This window comes from Heterocephalus glaber, unplaced genomic scaffold (genome assembly GCF_053883595.1).
Source record: "Heterocephalus glaber isolate CG9 unplaced genomic scaffold, H.glaber_assembly_v1.0 deba00001509, whole genome shotgun sequence".
In the NCBI taxonomy this organism is placed as follows: domain Eukaryota; kingdom Metazoa; phylum Chordata; class Mammalia; order Rodentia; family Bathyergidae; genus Heterocephalus; species Heterocephalus glaber.
Window position 1 is genome coordinate 46,306,993 of NW_028258325.1, and position 21,634 is coordinate 46,328,626.

At 36.2% G+C, this 21,634-nt stretch overlaps 1 protein-coding gene across 2 annotated transcripts in view; it reads left to right on the top strand.

The window, feature by feature from the left end:
- Positions 1-21,634, top strand: part of Srp72 (signal recognition particle 72) — a 31,615-nt gene that overhangs the window by 501 nt on the left and 9,480 nt on the right. Inside the window, exons 2-13 of one of the 2 annotated variants that reach the window (XM_004849694.4) lie at positions 1,436-1,556; positions 4,138-4,261; positions 6,755-6,898; positions 6,978-7,089; positions 9,658-9,689; positions 11,277-11,401; positions 11,495-11,552; positions 15,400-15,531; positions 16,290-16,418; positions 17,361-17,433; positions 19,152-19,216; positions 20,862-20,957. In XM_004849694.4, coding sequence (XP_004849751.1) covers positions 1,436-1,556; positions 4,138-4,261; positions 6,755-6,898; positions 6,978-7,089; positions 9,658-9,689; positions 11,277-11,401; positions 11,495-11,552; positions 15,400-15,531; positions 16,290-16,418; positions 17,361-17,433; positions 19,152-19,216; positions 20,862-20,957 — 1,211 coding nt within the window. Of the gene's footprint in view, positions 1-1,435; positions 1,557-4,034; positions 4,262-6,754; positions 6,899-6,977; positions 7,090-9,657; positions 9,690-11,276; positions 11,402-11,494; positions 11,553-15,399; positions 15,532-16,289; positions 16,419-17,360; positions 17,434-19,151; positions 19,217-20,861; positions 20,958-21,634 lie in introns of both variants that reach the window. The other variant, XM_087187703.1, reaches the window with a different exon arrangement.

Sequence of the window (21,634 nt, forward strand, 5' to 3'; positions counted from 1 at the left end):
ATTCCTCTACTGCGTTATTCGCAGATATGCCAGATTGTCTTTTTACGTCTCCTTCTGGTAGTGAATATGACAGTATTGGCGAGGGAGCGTGTTCTCTGGGGCCAGGGCCGAGGGAGTAACCTGCCTGGGACGCGTAATTCACACGCTGCTGCTGCCTAGGTAGAAGGTGTGCAGATTCGACAAGGGGAGAGGGAAGGGCTGGTTTGTATGTTGGGCCCGTCACCCCCACACATAAAATCTCCCCAGTTTCATTTAACCAGAAAAAGTGTATGAGAGCGCTAGCCTTCAGTGTGAAGTTCAACTCGTATTTCATACTTTACATATGTAACTGTAGTGCGGCCATTATTTTAATGCTCTCAGTTGTGCTGTGTTCTTTTTTGCTGAAGATGCAACCTGTACTTGTTAGACTTGGACTGTAATTACCAAAACAGCTTAGCTCTGTAAAGCAGTGGTAGCATAGAAGGTATGGCAGTAACATACAAGTCTGTGTAATTTTCAGCAACCTATTGCTGAGTTAATATGAAAAGGAGTAATGGTGTCTACAGTACGCTTTTGGTCATTTCAGACATTGAGAAAAATACTAATTAGAATTGCTTGATTCCTAAATTTATTTGGATTAACTTTAGACTTTGGCTAGGCCTCCAACCAGTAAACATACTTAGCAGTGTAGTATTTTGCAGGAATTCTTTAATCAGCAACGGCTGCCAATTTGTTCAGTACATATTAATTGGTAGAAATTCTTTTGAGTCTCAGGCTGTGAATTGGATTCAGTTGCCCACAAACAAGGGCAACAATGATCCTAGTCATTTTGACACTGAACAGCTGTTAACACTGAAACTTGGTCACTTGAGTCCTTACTTGTACTTTGGTCACCTTACAGGAAAAGAATTTTGAATGATTTTGGAAACACTGGCAGCATGATAAATTGTGTTTGTATTGTACTTTATAGTGTGTAAGATTTCCTCCAGAATATTCTCATTTCCTGTTCTTGATAACCTTGTAAAATAATTTGTTTTCAGACATATTTTGTGGAATAGAAAACTGAGATTTGGCTGTTAAATATTTTGCCCAAGATCTCAAGGCCATTAATGGCAAGCTCACACTATTCCTAAGTCACTTGCTGCCAAATTCTACATGAACTTTTTACTTTCCCTGTGAAGTAATGAAATATGTTGGATGTACTGTGTTTCCTAAACGGAAAAGGCTAGAGAAATAGCTTCTTTCTTGTATTTCACTGCACATTTTTGGTACCTGCAGCTTTGGAATCTGTTCCTCACTGAAAATCTAATCTATAACTCCTTATTATCATTTAAGTTAAAATGAAGGTGGGAAAAAAAAGATATGTGAGGAGTTTTTTGTTTTACTCTTTTGACTAATCATTTCTAATGCAATAAGAAAATTCAGTGAAAGTGACTTTCCTAAAATCGTTCTCCAGTACTGCAGATCAACAAGGATGATGTAACTGCCCTGCACTGTAAAGTGGTCTGCCTTATTCAGAATGGAAGTTTCAAGGAAGCCTTGAATGTCATCAACACGCATACCAAAGTTTTAGCCAAGTAAGTGATTCAGTAAGAAAAACTTTTATTAGAACTATAATCTCTGCTGATTTTTTTTTTTTTCTGGAGACAGGGTCTCACTAGTAGCTCCAGCTGTTCTTGAACTCATGATCCTCCTCCTGCCTCAGTCTCCCAAGTGCTGGGGTTACAGGTGTACCCCCACCCACCCACACTCCTGGCACTGTTCACTGATTTTTGACCTACCTTTCCTTCCTTCTGTTTTTCTTCTGCTTGACAATAGTGTTTCTAAAACTGGTAGGAGCAATGGTAAGATTTGTCCTTTTTTCCTTAGGCACACTCCCCTCACACACCCTGTGTTCATTTTGAATAAAGTAAATTGTAGAGAGATGTGGGACCTAAATGTAACAAGATTTCGTGTAGGATATAGGGATAACAACTCAGCAGAAGTTTAAAAAAAAGAAATACAAAAGGCAAAAAATATAAAGCAGAGATGTGTAAGTATAGAGCATTTAAGCATCTAAGTTGAGAGAGCTTTTTAGGATGGCTTGGCAGTCTTACCCTGGCCTCTGTGCCTCGAATGAGTTTGAGGACAGCTGGGGCTACAATGATTTGGAGAATTTGGAGAATTATTTAGGTAAGTATAATTTGAGCCCAAGAACTTTCAGTAAAAGGAATTCTTTAACAGTCTTTATATAGCAGTTTTTAAGAATTCATTTATCATTTCACAGAATGTAAATTTATATTCTGAATTGTTACTGTAGTTTGGTCTTTTTTTTACTTTTGATACTAGGGATTATATGCCAGTCCTTTTTTATTTGGTGTTTGTTTGTTTTGTTTTTAACTTGTAAGATATTACTGCATTGCCCACGCTGAATTCCAACTTCTGATCCTTCTGCCTTAGCTTCCCAGAGTGTGAAATTACAGGCATGGGTCACCACGGTTGGCTTTGATTTTCCTTTTTTTTTGGTACCGGGGATTGAATTTAGGACCTTGCATTTTCAAGGCAGGTGGTGGAACCACTGGACTAAATCCTCAGCCCTGATTTTCCTTTTTTTTTTCTTTTTTTCAGATTAATCAATTTATTTTGAGATGGGTTCTCACTGTGTTACCCAGGCTAGGCTTGAACTCCTGGGCTCAGTGATCTTCTGCCATAATCTCCCAATAGCTAAGACTGCGGTGTGTAGCAGCACACTCAGCTAACTTTTCTTTACAGTTGTGACTTAGCCCCAGAAGAAATAAGTATCAGGATTAGCTTTGCAGCATATTTATTCTTTAATGGGATTATGGCTTATAGAGAATAGTATATAATATACTTCCTTTTCTAAAAGGAGGAGGCTATAAGATTTACATATGTGCTGTATTTGCAAAAACACAAGAAGAAAAAGAACTGATTAAAAAATCACTTGTAGAAATTGAGAGGAGCAGGTTGGATTTGGATACCAATAGATATAAAACATTAGTGTCTATCTTTTCATATACCTGAGCCATATATATATATACACACACACACATATATTGCAACTGAAAACTAATTCACAACTTTATTAAAAATAAAAGGGAGGGCCAGGGATGTAGCTTAGTGGCGCCGTGCCTGCCTTGCAAGGGCAAAGTCCTGAGTTCAATCCCCAGTACCAGAAAAATAAGTAAAAATAAAAGGAATGCTGCTTTCTGTTATCAAACATGTTTATGCTAAAATTTAAAATGCTGGATTTTGTGAGATAGGAAATTTTCTCAAAAATTTGTTAGGTCAGTAAAATATTGTTCTTTGGTTTGATATTTTCCTTTGGAGGTTATGGTTGAAACTTCAAAATGATTTGTTTGTTTTAATTTTTTATTTTTTTATTTTCTATTTTGAGACAAAGTCTCATTAAGTTGCCTAGGCTGGGCTGGAATTTGCCACCCTCCTGACTCAGCCTTATGCACCACCATGCTCAGTTTATAAACGTTGCTTTTCTTAGTTGTGTAGTTACCAGTTGTTGGATTACAAGTATTGTGTTCTTTTACTTATTTTTTATTTGCTAATCATTTGCTTCTTGAACAAATTAAAAGGAGCATCATAAAGCCTATTATTTTATTAATAGATTTTTTAAAAAATGTGTGTGGTACTAGGGATTGAATTTGAGGCCTTTGTACTGAGCTATGTCCCCAGCCCTTTATTTTTTTTTTGACACGAGGTCTTGCTAAATTGCCCAGGCTGGGTCAAGAACTTGCAGTCCTGCTGCCTCAGCCTTCAAGAGTGCTGGGTATGCACCACCACACCTGGCTATTTTATTAGTGGACTTAAGGAATTAAACAAATAGCCATTTAAGTGTTCAGATTATCCTTGTTTCTAAGGTAGTTGGTTATTTTATTGATTCATAATTACCCTCCTCAGTGTTATTTTCAAAAGGTCAATAATTCTCTTAATATTTATGAAAAGAGGAGAGGCTAGGGAAATGGATTTATATTTTCTGGCACTTAATGGACCAGTGTGATTTTTGGATAAGTCACTAACCTTTGTTCCCTTATCTATTGTAGGGATTGAATAAACTAATACATCCCAGGTGCTTAGAGCAGGATCTGGCATAGAGTGAGTCTTCTATTTTATGGAGATAATGATCAGCTATTTTTTCTTCTTCAGTAACTCTCTCTCCTTTGAGAAGGCATATTGTGAGTATAGGCTCAACAGAATTGAAAATGCCTTGAAAACAATAGAAAGTGCCAACCAGCAGACAGACAAGCTAAAAGAGCTGTATGGACAAGTGGTGAGTATTGCTTTAAAACACCTGTTGATCATCATCATCCTGAATGAGCATTCCTCTAGTTTGGTCAAGGGTGAGGAAACCCAGCCCATCCTGAAATTCCACAAAAGTAGCCACCAAACAAGTTCTTGAAGTCTGAACATTTTCTTTCCTCCAGTATTGGGAATCAAACCCAAGGGCATTATACCACTGAGCTATACCCCTAGCCCTTTTAAAAAAAGTTGTTATTTTAAGACAGGGTTTTGCTAAATTGTTGGCAAATTTGAGGCTGGCCTCAAATTTATAATCCTTCTGTATCCTCCCAAGTAGCTGAGATTACAGTCATGCCTAGCATGCCTTTTGATCTTCATTTGTATATGTTTGTATATTTGTATAAGTGGTATATGTCAGAGTCTATGAACAAACCACTTATTTGGGGTAATTAGAAAATTAAAGAACTAGCCAAATGTAGTGCCCTGTGATCCCAGCACTAGGAAGGCTGAAGCAGGAGGATCACCATGAGTTTGAGACCAGCCTGGGCTATGTAGTGAGTTCAAGGCCAGCCTAAACTGCATAGTGAGACCCTGTCTCAAAAATAACAAAGAAAAAAAGAGCTATGAAATCTGACCTTTTTAGTTAGAAAGATGGAGGCTAGTGAGCTTATATATTTATAAAGATTTGCAACTATTTCTAGTGTTTAACTATTTTAATTCTAAGTTTAAAATCATGGTTGATCCATATTTTGGTGGTCTCCTCTATCCCATAAAATAAATATTCTTTTTTTTAAATATTCTTTTTGAGACATAAAATGAAGCTTGAGCTAGGCGTGGTAGCTTATGCCTGTCATCCCAGCACTTGGGAGGCTAAAGCAGGAGGATCACCTCAAGTGTGAGGCCAGCCTCGGCTCCATAGTGATTACCAGGCCAGCCTGAATTACGTAGCAAGACTGTCTCAAAAATAAATTTTAAAAATGAAACAAAATAAAATAAGGCTACTATTGATGAGAGGGCAGAAATGTGTAAATTGGTTAAATTTCAGTGTTGACGAAGGGCACCAATCTCTGTTGTACATAAACAGATTAACCAAGAGATGTAATTGTTGTTCTTTAAGAACAGCTTAATTCTGCAACCCCTTAAGAATAAGGGAACGAAGTCTCAGAGAGGGGAAATAAGGTAGGACAGAAGAAATAAAAGGTAGAAAAGACACGAGGAAATCAGAATTTTTAAAATTATAGTTTAAAGAAAAACTGTAGCTTCAGAACACAAACCTGGTTTATTTACTTTTTTTCCTTCTCCCAAACTACAAACCTGGGCACCTTCCTTTCAGCTGTAAACAGATCTGCCCATTCCTTTTTACTTGCACATGGTCCACTTTCACCCCATAAATGGACCACCCTTTGGCATGTCCCAGAAAAGTAGCTCACTAAGGATAGGCCATCCTCTCCTATCCTGTAAGCCCAGCAATACTAAGACTATAGATTATTGAATTCCACAGATTTCCACCTCCTAAAACATGTAAAAGATCCCCAGTGTCCAACTGGATTGTGCCTCATTTCTTTGAGCACCCACGCTGTGCTCTTATGTGTGTCCTATATGTATCTCTAATAAATCCTTCTCATGCCTCTTTAAAAAAAAGAATAGCTTGAATAGGCTCTTCACAAAGCCCACCCTACACTCTAGGGTATATTTTTTAGTTTTATTTTTTCCTCCCTTTTTACTCAACCCAGACTCCCTCTGCAGAGCCCATTCTTTCCCCCTATTTTTCTGATTTTTTCCTACCTTTAATAAATGTGAAACATTGCCACCATTTAAAAAAGAGAAAAAAGAACAGTTTGAATGAATAAGCAGGGATTATGAGTTTTTGAGATTATTCTGTACCATAGCTGATTCTGAGAAACAGAAGAAAAGATTATATATAATGAATTCCTATAAAATAGTAATTATGACATTAATTAATTTTGTTCTTATTTACTGGGGATTAGTAATTTTGTATTGTGGAAATTTTTTCATTGTAATTCAGATTCAGGTAACAATAGATTTCTTAGAAAATTTTCTTTTCACAAACTAGGTACTTTACTGATTTCAAGAAGGAAGGTGAAAGAAATTCCTTTTTTTTTTTTTTTTTTAAACTGTATTGGGAATTGAACCCAGGGCCTTCCCACTTCCCACTGAGTTATAACACCATTATTTTGAGACAAGGTCTCACTAATTACTAAGTCACTCATGCCAAGCTCCAACTTGAGATTCTCTTGTCTCAGCCTCCCACCATGCCTGGGTCTAGAAATTACTTTTCTAACTCGAATAATGCTTACAAATCTGTTACACAGGAAAGATGCATTGTTTTTTAAAGTGTCTTAGCACACAGAACTAGTTTAAAAATTATAAAAGATAAACATGATGGCCTGTATTATGGTGAATTAGATTTCTCATTTAGTGATTCCCCAGAACCTTAGTATGGCATTAGAGATATAACACTAGTATTAGTGTTCTTTTTTTTTTTATTCACTTTTTTGCTTAGTTATACCGTTTGGAACGCTATGATGAATGCTTAGCTGTGTATAGAGATCTCGTGCGAAACTCCCAAGATGATTATGATGAAGAGAGGAAAACAAACCTTTCAGCAGTTGTTGCAGCTCAAAGCAATTGGGAAAAAGTGGTTCCAGTGAGTATTCTCATGCACCCATGCAGCCATGGAATAATCCTCGTGCCTGGTGTTTGACTGGTGTTCTGCTCCATGACAGGAGAACTTGGGCCTCCAAGAAGGCACCCACGAACTGTGCTACAACACCGCCTGTGCACTGATTGGACAAGGCCAGCTGAACCAGGCAATGAAAATCCTACAAAAAGCTGAAGGTTGGAAGTTTGTTAAGGTTACTGTTGCCATAATGTGGATACAACTTGCAGAGTACCTCCAAAAATTGCATTTGATATCTATGAAATTCTTAAATGGAAATAGTACTAAGGCAGTGGGAGTTATTCAGAGTTCATCTAGACTCTCTCTTTTTGACTTTATCTCTTTTCAGTTTCATCAGTAAGGCAGTCCACTTGTCCATGTTCAGTTTGCTCCACCTTAAAATTTGAACGTTGAGGATTAGCTTTTTGAGCAAACTATTATGATTGTTATATGTAAATAAAGTGATTTAATTAATGTCAAGCATTTACAGCAGTACAAGACATACAGTAAAACATTCAGTATTAGTTATTAGAACTATTTGTTAACAGGCCAGGGATTTAGCTCAGTGGTTCCAGCACCTGCCTCACGAGCGCAAGTTCCCGAGTTTGATCTCTGGTACCAAAAGGAACTGTTTGATTATCATTTCTACTATGGTAGTTAATATGGTATGCTTCAGCGTATGTGTGCATGCATCCACAGCATACACATTTATGTATTCATAGAACCATTCAAGCACATTTTTAACTCTAGTGTGTTTTTACATACAATCCTTACATGCTTTAAACCTTTTAATTAAGGAAAAAAGGGGGTTAGGGAGTGTAGCTCAGTGGTAGAGTGTGAGCTTAGCATACACAGGCCCTAGGTTAAATCCCAGCACCACAAATGGTGAAGGAAAAGAAGGAATGAAGGAGGGAAGAGAATAAAATGAAATGAAACTTGTGTTTGGTCTCAGTTCCTGAAACATTTAGACTTCTCTTCTGTATACATAATCTGGGGAAACTATAAAAATGATGTTATAGGGACTTGTGTGAATGGTGGGGAATGAAAAAAAGAGGTGAAATGGGGTTTGCTTTACTGTTAAATTTTTTTAAATAAATTTTATTTTATCCCATTCTCCCCCTCAAGCCTCCTCCCCTCCCTATGTACAAAAGCTTTCTTTCCATTTTTTCTTTCTGTTTTCACTTTTTCTCTTATTCCTTCCTTCCTCTCTCCCTTCTCCCTTGTTCCCCTTCCCATTTGAACACTTAAATTTTAAAGGTTAAAATAAATATCACAGCATCATGAAAAGAAAAATCTTTTTAAGGATTAGAATTTAGGGGCTGGGGATGTAGCTCAGCAGAGCACTTGCGTAATATGCTTAAGGCCTTGGGTTTGATCCCCAGCACCACAAGTAAGTAAGTAAAAAATAAAATTTTACTGGTTGTGGTGGCATGTGCCTTAGTGCCAGCACTTGGGAGGCTGAAACAGGAGAGTCATTTGCACCTAGTAGTCCAAGTTCAACCTGTACAACCCTGTCTCAAAAAAAAAGAAAATTTCTTGATCATGCCCAGTATTGACAGTGGTACAGAAGAGCGTTCTCACACCATGCAGGCTTGAGTGTAAAAGTAGTCCAGAGTTCACATCATTTGGTGATGTGTAAGATTTAAAAGTTTGCATAGTCTTTGATCCTTGAATTCTATTTCTAGAAATTTATTTTAAAGAAATAATTTGATAAATTCATGTATGTATCTATGAATATTAATTAAAAGGGTATATATGAACAAAATTTTAGAGCATAAGTTTCTATGCCATTGAAAGATTGACTACAATTTGCTGTAATCCCAAAATAGATTGCCATGCTGTAATTAAAATTAAAAATGTAAAAAATAATGTTCATCCATATTTATATAACATAAAGATGTCCATAGTATATTAAGTGGGAGAGAGAGTTAATACAGTATGTAGAATATTCCACTTTGATTTTCAAATGCAGGTTTATGTAATATTAAATAGCTTAACTTCTAGCAGTGTTTAGGTGGTGGGATTATTTGTTTTTCTGTAATTTATGTTTTGCAATCAACAGTTATTACATTTACATATATTTTTTAATGACCTTTCAAAAAATGTTAGCATAGAGAATACAAATGAAAGGAAAAGTGCTAGAGATTGATAATCAGGGACCTGTTTAATTTTATCATACTTTATTTTTTAGTGTATGGTCGGATTAGTAGAGATTGAACCCAGAGTCTTCACACTGCGCTACATCTCTACCTAGTTCCCAAATTTTTATTTTCTTTCAGAGATACCGTCTTAGACCAAGTCTTTTTTTTCTTTCTTTCTTTCTTTCTTTTTTCTTTTTTTTCTGGTACCCGGGATCGAACTCAGGACCTTTCGCTTGTGAGACAGGCACAGCGCCACTGAGCTAAATCCCCAGCTTAGAGATAGGGTCTTTCTAATTGGCCAGGTGGGCTCGAATTTCAGTCCTCCTGTCTCAGCCTCCCAGAGAGCTAGTATTATAAGTGAGCGACCACACCCAGCTATGGACCAATAATATTTTTATGGTATATGTGATGCTAATGTAAATTTTAAATTTTCTTGTTAATAAGATTATTTTTAATGGCAAGCACAAGGCCCTGAGTTTTATTCCCAGTACCAAAAAAAAAAAGATTATTTTAATATTTCCTCAGTTTAGTTCTTGCTCTTCAGTTTGATGAAAGGAATGGGAATTACCCAGGAATACTAATTTTAAAACAATTTTTCTCCTATAGATCTTTGCCGCCAGTCATTTTCCGAAGACTCTGTAAGTATTCTGCTATTGTTAAACCCAAGCTTTATACTTCTAATATAGTTAGTAGGAAGTTTCACTGTACTGTTTATCAACTTTTTATAGTAGATGGTAGTTCATTCCATAGAAATCATATTAGAAACACCCATGGTTGGTTATTTGGTGAAGTTTATTAGGGTGAGAAATAACAATACCATAAGCATTTTATCTTAATATAAATAAAAATTCATTCTTCTGGTTTTAAGGATATGGGACTAAGGTCTTTGACTACAGATCCACTCACAGGAATTCCACGTGCGTTTCTTAACAAAATCCACACATAATCCAGCATTCCTAATGTCCACTCTTTTTTTCTGTAAGAATAACAATATTTCAACATATGAAACAGTTTGATTCCAGAGCTTTAATAGGTGTTAGCTTTTTTAAAATTTATTTTTAATTTTTTTGGTACCGGGGATTGAATTTAGGACCTTGCACTTGGGAGGCAGGCAGCAGCACCACTGAGCTAAATCCCCGACCCAATAGGTGTTAACTCATCAATCACCATTTTTTGGCTCATATCTAATCGACAGTAATTTTCTGTAGGAACTTGCCTTTAGCAAATCTTTCTGACCATTCTGCATGTGGTTGACATTAAAACAAGTCTCTTTTTCATAGTTCATCTTTTACTATAATGTTTTAAGTTTTACCATTTCTGTATCAAACATAATTGGCATAATATGTTTGGGTACAAACATGACTTCTGGTCAGCATGCACCAGGTTAGCCCCAGGGTGCTAGGTTGGTAAGAATAAGAGCATTCACCTAGCTTTGAGCATTCACCATACGTGATGAGTATCGTCAGCTAACCTCTAAGAGCATTGGAGAATGGATTCATCTGGAGCATCAGTTAAGAGAGCTGATTACAGAGTTAATTACAAAATTAATTATAGAATTCCAACTTTTGAAGTTCTTTTTAAGAGTATTAGAGTTTTATAAATTTTGGCTAAAGTTATGGTAGAATTGACAAAGAAGCATCTTACAAATATGTTTTTATGAGAAAATTATATTTCTAGAACTTAGGGATATTGTAAAAAGCTAAGCTTGCATGTGGGTTTTTTACATTATTTTTTCATTCTTGAGTTTTGGAAGTAATAGTGACCAATACATGGTATTCCCAAGTTTGTTGTCATCTTCTTTAAAGATCTTTTTAGCATTTTCCCTTAAATTTAACTCTCTTTTGGTACCAGTTTTAATTTTTTTTTTTGATATTTCAAAGTTAAATTTTTATTTCCACAGCATCTAAATGGCAACATTAGTAGTTGAAATGTCTGAAAAGGAACTTTAATTTCAAATGCCCTATTTTGGGTGTAAGCATTCTGAGGCTGCTTTTTATTTGTTACTTCTATCATATAGCTGATTGATTTGGTTAATCCACTATTCAGAATATCAAAAATATTTCTTGTCTGCCAGTTTTAAATTTTAAAGAACTAACTCACGGGGAAATTCCTGAAATTACTGTATTATTGAGGATTGTATGTCTTTTATATATTTGTGTCACTTGGTGTAAAATAAGTAGATCAGTTTGGAAAATGTACAGGAAAAAAATGTTTCTTCTGCTTAGGATGGAACGGAGGAAGACCCACAGACAGAACTGGCCATCATTCATGGTCAGATGGCCTACATTCTGCAGCTTCAGGGTCGTACAGAGGAGGCTTTGCAGCTTTACAATCAGATAATAAAACTGAAGTAAGTGAGCTTTAGAAATGAAATACCTTTTAGAGGAGATAAGGCTTCTTTTTAAAGATTTGTCAAATTATAACTACTGCTTCTTGTTCACAGGCCAACAGATGTGGGATTACTAGCTGTAATTGCAAATAACATCATTACTATTAATAAGGTATGGAGTATCCATGACTTTCCATATATTTTATATGATGAACAGATTATTCCAACTTTTCTTATAAGTGTCCTTTTTTCATGACAGAAAAAAAAGTTCAAATGCAGCAAAATCACAATTTAGAGAATTATTTAACTTGCATAATGTTGATGATTTTGCAGTGCATATTCAAGTTATAAAACTTTAGTTGTAAACTCTGGACTTTAAAATACTCCTCTTGGCCCAGTTTATAGTAGTATGGAGATTTTATTTGTTAAAGATATAACTTGTTTGAACTTTTAAATGTATAAATGCTTTAAATGATTTATTCATCTGCTGAGTCTGAAAGTACAAATTTTCAATTTTCCTTTGAGTTTTTTGAGGGGGAAGTGAGGCATGAACAAGTGCTGTGTCCTCTTAAATTACTGGTAGGTCTATAGGCTATCCTTACTTGGTGTACTGTGCTAATCAGATGAAGCAACATTTGGAACATTGTGTTAATGGAAAAACATTTCAAGTTCAGATTTGAAATCCAAGTCAAGAAAATAAGAAAAGTATCTAACATTTGATTTCTCTTGATATGTCATGTGAATTTTCAGGTGCCATCTTCTGTCCCCACAGTAATCTTTTTTTAGATGGTAGTTCTAATCTCCAGTTTATAGCACTATAATTTGAGTATGAAAGAAGTTGAGTAATTTGTATAAGATCATAGTAAAAGGTAGAAGTGGTATTTAGAGTCTAATGTTTGACTGCAGAGCGTCTCCTTTGTAATACTTCTCTGATAACAGAAGTGCTGAGGGTTTTCAGATGTGAAATAGTGCCATTAAAGGGGTAGTCATTAACATTAGGTTTCTGGGGCTGGGGATTTAGCTCAGTGGTGCCTCTGCCTGCCTCGGAAGCGCAAGGTCCTGAGTTCTATCCCCAGTACCAAAAAAAGAAACATTGGGCCAACATTAGGTTTCTGAACATTGGCACTGGCATTTGAATTTGTGCAGAAATATGAACCTGATGGGCCGGGGATTTAGCTCAGTGGTTCTGGCTCCTGCCTTGCCAGGTGCAAGTTCCCGAGTTCAATCTCCGGTACCAAAAAAAAAAAAAAAAGAAATATGAACCTGCCTATGTTTATGAATTTTGAAATCTTTATCAGAACAAATCCCTGTTATCTGATACATAGGTGTAGTAAAGACTGTGTGAAATACTAAATAAGTATCTCCATCTAAATTTAATCATTGAATTTTTATCAATTTAGAAATTATTTCTAATCATCACCTCCTTTGTTATTGGGGATTGAACCTAGGGCCTCGCATATGGTAGCCAAACACTAACACTGAACTATATACTCTCAGCCCTCTCACTTTATATTCAGAATAGTACTAGATGCAGGAGGTAATGTAAAAGAAATAAGAAACTATTTTTGGTACGGGGGATCGAACTTAGGTCCTTGCACTTGCGCAGCAGGCAGCGAAACCACTGAGCGAAATCCCCGGCCCTAGAAACATAGTCTTAATTATTACGTAGTTTAAAATCTCATTCTGGTGTTGAAAAAATGGGCACATTTACATTTATCTGTATACTTTGTAACCCACCCTCTATTTCTATGCCCCATACTGGGGATTGAACCCAGGGCCTTCCTACTGAGTTACATCCATCTATTTTGAAACAGGGTCTCACTAAGTCACTAAATTGTCTGGTCTGGGCAACCTTGTAATCCTACGACCTCAGCCTCCCAGAGTGATGGGATTACAGGTGTGTGCCACCACATCCAAGTTACTTTGTAAATCATATCTTGTGAAAGGAAGAAGCTCTTTTTGGCAAATTTAAATTGACCCTTAGAGAATATGGTTTTACAGGTTAAGCAACAAAATAAACATGGCTGTATGAAGAAATATTTATGATTTGTGGGTTATAGTTAGGAAACAGAATAAGATGCATAGATGTTACATAGTTTAAAAAAAGATTAAGTGATGTCAAGGTCTAGGAAGCCTTTGAAAATTAAGTGTCATGGCAAAGTTTAATCTGGCATTGCTTTGTTTTTTGTTTGATTGTTTTTGGTACCGGGGATCGAACTCAGGACCTTGTGCTTGCAAGGCAGGTGCTGGAACCACTGAGCTAAATCCCCGGCCCAAATCTGGCATTGCTGTACATGAAGAATTACAGTATAAAGCAGTAACACAAGAGAATAAACCTAGAAATTTAGTTTCTTTTTTTCAGGGCCTTGCTGTATTGCTTAGGCTGGCCTCTTAAGTTCCTGAGTTCAAACAATCCTGCTTCATCTTCCTGAGTAGCTAGGAATACAGGCATGTGCCACCACCTCCAGCTTGAAAATGTGGTTTCTTGAGGATTGAATTATATGAAAGGCAGTTTTTTGCTGTACTTTAAAGTAGTTTCACATTTATTGTTCTGATTTTGTTTGTTTGGAGATGTGATCTCACTGTTGTCTAGGCTGGCCTCAAACTTACAGGCTCAGGTCATCCTCCTTCTCTGTCTCCTAAGTAGCTGAGATAGCCAACATGATGCTGTGTGCCTGTAATCCCAGCATTTTGGGAGGCTATTCAAGGCCAGCCTGGGCTACATAGTGAGACACTGTCTTAACCAAGTATCTGGGACTGCATGTATGTGCCACTATGCTCAATTTCAGGCTGCTTTTCATGCTGCACACTCAGAAAAAGTAGAATTTATTTTAGACTTTTTCTTTGCTTTTTGTTTTTAAACTAGTGGAAGACTTGGTTTAAAAAGTGGTTATTAGCTGTTCATGATGGTGCACACCTGTAATCCCAGCTACTCAGGAGCCTGGGGCAGGGAATTGCAAGTTCAAAGCTAGGTTAGGCAACTTGGTGAGACTTTGTCTTAAAACTTTAAAAAAGTATATAAAGGGTAGGGATGTAAAAGTGGTTTAATCCTCAGTGCTGATGAAAAAAATAAAAGTCGTATCACCTATTTGCAAGTAAATACATTATTTTACAAAGCACCTATTTGTAAGTAACTATATCATTTTATAAGGCTGACTAGTAGATATTCAAGTGCTTAGTTTGTCCTAAGAATGCAGTGTGAGTTAGTTGTCTCCTTTTCTTGAGAGGCTTGTGATTTTCTGTAATTCTTACCAGAACTTCCATTAAGCAGGTAATAATGTTTGCCCTACACAGAAATTTCAGAAATTGAGCTTCTTTGTGTTTCTCCCTAATGGACAAGAAGGGCCTTAGAACAGGAAAACAGAAGAGGTGTTACATGGATGGGTTCCAGAGTAGTGTGAATATTTCTGAAAATTGTTTAATGATTTACTTAATATAGTGACAATTTCAATCAAGAATAGGTTACTTGGGCCAGGAATTTAGCGCTGCGCCTGCCTTGCAAGTGCAAGGTCCTGAGTTTGATCCCCAGTACTGGGGAAAAAAAGAATAGGCTGCTTAATTTATCATCTAAATTCTAAAGGGCATAGCTTGGAGAAATTACACAGGTATATTTGTAGTCCTGATATACAATAATATTTACTATACTTTTTTCCTTGGTAAAGCTCAAAACAAGCAGTTAACAGTGGAAACATAACACAGAAGTCCTGTTCTCCCCTTCAAAGCAGCTCACATTACCTTTTCATACCTACAAAGAGGAATCCTGTTTTTAGAACGCCAGAAGAGGAGTGGGGCTAAATTATGATATAAAAATATGGACACTGGTGGATTTGAATTGCAGAGAGTTTTTTATATTGAACCAAGAACCCAAGACAAGTTTATTTGCATTTTATTAGTTTAGTGAGCCCAACTAGGTAGATATATCCAAGCTCTCTTGTGTTTATATAAAATAACTAAGTAAGGTCACACAAGAGTTGAAATTAGATATTCTGTTAATGGTGGATAAACTTTTTTTTGGTCAGGACCAAAACGTCTTTGACTCCAAGAAGAAGGTGAAATTAACCAACGCAGAAGGAGTAGAGTTTAAGCTTTCCAAGAAACAACTTCAAGCTATAGAATTTAACAAAGCTTTACTTGCTATGTACACAAACCAGGTAGGTAATACACCTCTGGTTCCTTGGCTAAACCCTTTGTATGGCATATGAGGCATATTGGGTATATTAGTCTAAACTATTTTTATTTTTTGTTTATATTTTATCTTCCTTCTTTAGAGTATCGTGTGTCATAGATTCTATTTTTTAAAGAAATAATTTGCCCAATTCTATGTAACATAGGTTAATGACTAATTTTAAGAGAAGACAGTACTAACACCTTTAAAGAGATGACTTTCTCATTATTTTTAATCTGGATTAAAATCATCAAAGATGCCAGTCATAATTATAGATTTAAGATCCTTTCCATTTTAGTTGGCCATAATCACAAGTTATGAATGTTAAAGAGATTAGTTCTAATTCTAATATATGCATTTTAGTTCAACATTCATACTTGTCTAGAATATAAATTTTTAGTGAGAGTGAGACGGTAATGTTTTTATTATTTAAAACTGAGTCAAGTTATTAATATTTATGTCTTGTGGTTTTTAATACTTGATGTGTGTTTTTTTTAAATCTGGAATTTAGACATTCAAGTGAATGTTTAGAACTTGCTAAAGGTTTTTAGAACTCAATTTAAATTCAGGAAGTGGAAATTTTTTCTTTTAAGAAAAAATTGAGAATGGATACATTAAACTGATTCTCTGCAGATCTTCACCTTTTATTTTATTTCAGCTGATTCGCCAGTCTTCTTTCCTTTTTGGTTATTTAGTGTTCAGTTTTCACTAACTCTTATTTTTGTGTTCGGGGGAAACATCTAGGCAGAGCAATGCCGCAAAATATCTACTGGTTTACAGTCCCAAAGTCCTGAGCACCTCCTGCCTGTGTTAATCCAAGCTGCCCAGCTCTGCCGGGAAAAGCAGCACACAAAAGCAATAGAGCTGCTTCAGGTAAAGACATTATTGTTGAATTTTTAATGAAGTGTATCAGGCACCCTTGTTTCATTTCCTTATACTATACTGTAAACTTGTAAGTTTGATGGGAAAGCTAATAGATACTCTACCACTAGATAAATTCCAGTGTCACTTTAGTTAATCCTTAAGTTATAGCTTTGTTTTATATAGATTTACATTAGCCTTAAAGAATGTTTTCATTTGATGGTGCATTTTTTTTTTTTTGTTACCAGGGATTGAACTCAGGACCTTGCGCTTTCGAGGCAGGCAGCAGAACCACCGAGCCAAATCCTAGCCCATGATGATGCATTTAATATGAGTTAGGGCCTGGTTTTAGGCTTATAATACCAGTACTAAAGCTTCTGTCTCAATAGTGTATTCTCTGGCAAATCCTACCTACTCCAAAATCTCAAGCAATTGTGGAGATACTTAATTTTTATTAACTCACTCCTGCTAATATTACATGTTTGAATTTCTTGAGTAGAGACTATGTTGGAAAGTTTAGCGGGGTAATAATTAGGACCATCCTGAGAGGCATAGTTGCCTATCAAGGACCTTCAATAAGGAGGCACTCTTTGAATGTCTTCCTTTAAAAAAAGTTTATGTAGTAGTCCTTATTGTTTCTTTGTAAGTGACTTCCAGGAAATTTGCTAATAGATTATACTTTCAGAACATACCTTATTTAAAGCAAAACAGATGTCAAATAAAATTTTTTCCAGGGCCGCGGATCCAGCTCAGTGGTGCTGCCACCTGCCTCGCAAGTGCAAGGTTCTGAGTTCCATCCCCAGTACCCCCCCAAATTATTTTTTTCCAAGTTAAGATTTTAACCTGAAATAAGTTTAATACTTTAAAAATCTTATTTAGTTGAGATGAGTAATTTTAATGACTGCAGTTGTGTAGATTAATTGTGACTTTTTTCTCCAACTGAAAATATTTTAGGAATTTTCAGATCAGCATCCAGAAAATGCAGCTGACATTAAGCTGACCATGGCACAGTTGAAAATTTCTCAAGGTACTAATATTTGATTTTAAACTTTTTGTGAAATGGTAAAGCATAGTTTTTGTTGTTTCAAACATGAAGCTAGGTTGTGTGATCTCTGGCAATTTTAGTGACCTTTTTTCGAGCTTTTCCTAAATCATGAGAATGAACCTCAATCTGGGCATTGAAGGTCAGTAGGAGAAAAGATTCCTCTGTTCCAAAAGATCTTACTCAGATTTCCTAGGTATGTCATGTGTAAAATTGCTTTTATGTCTGCCACCTGTAATACTTGTGTGAATAAGAAAGGGATTACTTTACATTGTTCTTTCCAGTATTTCTTTTTTTTTTTCTTTCCAGTATTTCTTACCTGAGCCTTTTATCCTTCATTTATACTTTGCCAGCTGTAGAATTTAATAACTGATGTGTTTGATTCTTAATAAGAGAACTACCAGTATTTTGCTGCTGTTTTGAACCAACCTTGAGTGATTATCTAAAATTGTGTTGAATAGTATACTGGCCACTAGCCACTAGCCACCTGTAGCTATTTCAAATTTAAATTAATCAAAATTAAACAATTTAAATTTCAGTTCCTCAGTTGTACTAGCTACCCTCGTGCAGTTAGTGACCACTGTGTTGTCTGGCACAGATAATAGAGCATTTCCATCATTACAGGAAATTCTGCCAGACATCTGTGATGTAGAGCATACCTTCTCAATGGGGATGATAAATGGTCAACCAAAGCTTAGCTGTTGCAATGGCAGAAATAAAAATGTCATGGATTAGGGAAGGAGAGTTGGCAATTAGGAAAAAAATGTCTAAAAAGGCTCCTTCATGAGGCAATAATGAAAGAAAGATTTAAAACTGCTGCTAATATCTTTGCAAATTTTTGCAAACTTCATTTTATTTATCATTCCAAAATTATTGAGTCAGTCATGGTTTAATGGAGGGTTCAAGTTATTGAGGTTTTCAATGAATAGAAAATCAGAATCTTTTGGGGGCGGGTGGTTGAGGCAGGGTCTCATGTAGTTCAGACTGACCTTGAACTCACAGCAATCTTCCTGCCTCACCCTCCCGAGTGCTGGGATGACATTGTGGCTGAAAATCAGAATCTTAACCCCACAAATTTTCCATTGCACTCATGTCTATAACAGCATATTTCAAGGCCTTTGGGGAAGGGTCCCCATCACCACTTTCATTAGTCTGATATGAGCTAAAAACCAACAGGGCCGGGGATTTAGCTCAATGGTTCTAGCGCCTGCCTTGCAGGTGCAAGGTCCAAGTTCTACCCGGTACCAAAAAAAAAAAGAAAGAAAGAAAACCAACAGACTGGAAGTTGAAAGACTTCTTTTCTGTAGCAACTCTGCCATTAAGCTTTCTTTCTGAACTTCAGCAAGGTATGTTATTTCCTCACAAGTCTTTGTCCTTATCTGTAAAAGCATACACCGTCTCCCAAGACCCCAGAGCTTACATATTTAGAGATGTTACAAGCCAGGCATGGTGGTGCATGCCTGTAAATTCTACCATTCAGAAAGCTGAGGCAGGAGATTTCTATGAGCTGGAGGCCAACCAGGGAACATAGTTCAAGCCCAGCCTGAACTACATCATGAGACTAAAAAACAAAGAGAGATGTTACAAAATAAGATTCTTGATACCTTTCCTAAGGAAAAGTGATGGAATGAAGTAAACTTTCTTGCCCTCCCCCCAATATACTTTCTTTACTGTGGTGCTGATTTTGTTTTTAATCTCTTAAGGTAATATATCCAAAGCATGTCTAATTCTGAGAAGCATAGAAGAGTTAAAGCATAAACCAGGCATGGTGAGTTTGTAACTAAAATATTACAAGAGCAAAAAGATATTGGAATTGATATTCCATTTATATATCTGATGTTTGTTAATTATAATTTCTACTTATATACATTTATAAAGTAGAAGTAGTTGAGGGAGTAATGACAGTTACTTAACTGCTATAAATTTAAGTTTATTTTGTGCTATGCTTTTAATTGGTTTATTACTCCATCAGCTATACCTGGCACTGTTCAGGCCTTATATTATCAATAGAAACCAACCTAAAAAAAAATCTCAGAACTATACAGGAAATTCCTTCACCTACATGTTTGCCAAGTCGCTGTGATTTCTTTGAGTTAAAGCAATTTGGTAATAGTGGCCAACAAATTTAACATACAGTTCTTTGATTATTCAACTATGATGGGTTTAGATCACTAGTACAGCTAAGAAAACTGGAAATGTTTCATAGTGGATGTGCATCTATTTTATTCATGTTTGTATTCTCCAACCCAGCTTGTTTGCAGTTAGCACTCAATAAGTGTGTAATAATATTATGGTAGTACTTTCTCTTGATTCATTTTGTAAGGTTTGTACTATTGTTACTTTAAATTAGAAACAAATCCAATATACTATATGGCTGAAAATAAGATGTTTCTAATATTTTATATCTGATCTTCTGTTACCTTTTAGGAAACTTACCACTTCATCTAAATTGTTGAATTTATTGCCATAGAAGTTGTAGATAATATCCCCCCCCTTTTTTTTACTTTCAGTTTTTTTATTAGTACATGTTTGCAATATGTAACACTTACAATTATCATAAGGAGTTGATACTGGTACATAATACATCTTAATTTTTTTCTCTCTTTTTTTTGTTTTTCATCCCTTCCCCTTCCCCTCCCTCCCTGCTCCATCCAGCTGTTGGTCCCCTTCATATATGCAGAAGCTCTGTTTTTATCATCTTTTCTATCCCCGGTTCTTTCCCCCCTCTATCTCTTGTTCCCCCACCCATTTGAAAAAGATCTCCCTACTTCCTCTGTATCTGTCTTTTGTTTGGCTCTTTATTCTCTTATCTTCTTATTATCTGTAGAACTTCCCTCATTCCTGCACCTGTTATTTGTGTCCTGCCTCCCTCCACCTCTCCTGATTAGTCTGGCCACACATTTATCAGTCTTACTGATGTTTCTTAAAAGTCTGTTTTGTCTCTAACTTTCTGTCCTCATCTTGAAGGGCTCCTCCTTGTTTTCCTCCCCCTCCACTGTAGTGCTGTGGGCCTCTTTGCTGTCCTTGATAGTTTCTAAGTAGTCTTTCCCCTGGCATTATGCAGTTCAGTCCACATGCAGCTGTCCTGGGAGTTCAGCCTCAGTGGTCATACACTTGAATGTTCAGCAGTATCTTACTGAATAAGCGTATCTAAATACTGATTTTCAACTTTCAGACTTACCAACCATTTGTGACCCAACAGTGCTTTAGTGAAAAAGGTATATTTACTAGATAAACTACCTTTATATTTGGAAAACACTGTTCATGGTATTGCTAGGAGTAAAGTTGTGCTATCTAAGGAGTCATTTTTATATGACTAGGTGCTAGCAAAGAGCCTAGAAATCTTTATTGACTATTTCAGAAAGTGTATTCTGGGAGTGAAGGGAGAATAAATGTATACCTTTGATTGGCAGGTATCCGCATTAGTGACCATGTACAGCCATGAGGAAGATATTGATAGTGCCATTGAGGTCTTCACACAGGCTATCCAGTGGTACCAAAACCATCAGGTAAGTAAAGAGAGTAAAATGTTACAAGAACATGTTTTTACCTAAATAATAAAAAGCTGCAGTAATAAACTCAAAATTTCAGAGAACTAAAATATTCCAAGTCATCACATTAAAATTGGGATACTATTAGACTATCAACTTCATTTTTTTAAGTATACCTGGTCCATAATAAAGATTTTAGATCTAAAGAATGGCTGCAGAATGGAAAAGCATGTTTCTTGAAACTCCTTCCTCTATGTGCATATATGTGCACTTGTGTGCACATATCACAGGATATAAGAATGACAGCACAATGATTGCAGATCAGAAAGGTCATCATAAATGGCTAGGGAATCCTTGGGTGGCAGTAATTTTTGGAACAGTAGTACCTGGGATAATTAATGATGTTTTCATTTAATTGGAGCATCTTTCATTTTTTCCACTATGGGTCTCTGCACAGGAAGTCCCCACCTTACCAGTGTGTTCTTACCACTACTAGTAGAGGGCCTCAGGGATCTGGGGAGTATTATGTTAAAGTATGGTGGCTTATCTTTAAGATTCAATTTTGGAGACCGTTTGTAGTCATACAACTAACTAGGGATATGATATGTTCAGCTTCCTAATTGGTGATTACTTGCACAGTAATCTATCTACTCACATCCCTGTGTATGTGTGAGTGGTTTGTTTCAGCCATTCAG